Raw genomic sequence first — 799 nt, forward strand, 5'->3', positions numbered from 1 at the left:
GTCCGACGCCGCGGCGCGCGCGGCGGCGGAGAGCAGCGCCGCGCGGCGCGGCGGCGCGAGCGCGCGCCACTCGGGGGCGGCGACCTCCCCGAGCGACGCCAGTGCCGCGGCGCGCGCAGCAGCAGAGCATCGGAGGTCCAGCTGCGGCAGCAATAGGTCGATCGCATCTCCCCAATGTGCAGAGAGGGTAGCGGAATCCTGCAGATCGCCGCCTGCGACACCAGCACTGCCTTGGCCCGCGGGGCAGAGCGAATCAGCCTGCTGCTGCTGCTGCTGCTGCTGCTGCTGCTGCTGCACTTGTGAGGAAACCGCCAGGTAGCTGCCGACCAGCCGCGCCGCGTGCTGCGCGGCCTTGTCCTCCGGGCTTCCGCCGCTCTCTGCACCGCCGTCCGCGCCGCCGCCGCCGCCGCTGCTCGCGCCGCCGCCCCTCCCGGCGCCGCGCGGGCTGCTCAACGGAGTTGAATGGTTTGAGCCGCCCCGGCAGCCGCGGGCATCCACGGCCCGGCTGGCTTCGAAGCTGACGCGCGCCGCGTGCACGATGCAGTGCCAAGCAGTGACCGCCTCGCCGCGCGCCGCCGCGCCGCCGCGCGCCACGCCACCGGCCCCGCCGCCGCTGAGGGCGAACGCCGCCTCGGCCGCCGAGAGCGCGCCCTTGAGCGGCGCCCCCGGCAGCGGAAGCGCAGAGGGGTAGTTCGCGCACGCGCCCCGCAGTGCCGCGAGCGCCTCGATCCGCAGCAGCGGCGCCGGCGCGGCCGCGGCGCGCAGCAGCAGCGCATGCAGCGGCGGGCCGGGCCGGCCC

At 77.5% G+C, this 799-nt stretch overlaps 1 protein-coding gene across 1 annotated transcript in view; it reads right to left on the minus strand.

Moving 5' to 3' along the window:
- Positions 1-253: 253 nt before the first annotated feature.
- Positions 254-799, minus strand: part of MNEG_12422 (hypothetical protein) — a gene marked incomplete at both ends in the record, with an annotated part of 3,264 nt that continues 2,718 nt past the window's right edge. The window contains one exon of the mRNA XM_014039105.1: positions 254-291. Within this exon, the coding sequence (XP_013894559.1) occupies positions 254-291 (38 nt within the window). The remainder of the gene's footprint in view (positions 292-799) is intronic.

Source organism: Monoraphidium neglectum, assembly GCF_000611645.1.
Source record: "Monoraphidium neglectum strain SAG 48.87 unplaced genomic scaffold scaffold03238, whole genome shotgun sequence".
Taxonomy (NCBI): Eukaryota; Viridiplantae; Chlorophyta; class Chlorophyceae; order Sphaeropleales; family Selenastraceae; genus Monoraphidium; species Monoraphidium neglectum.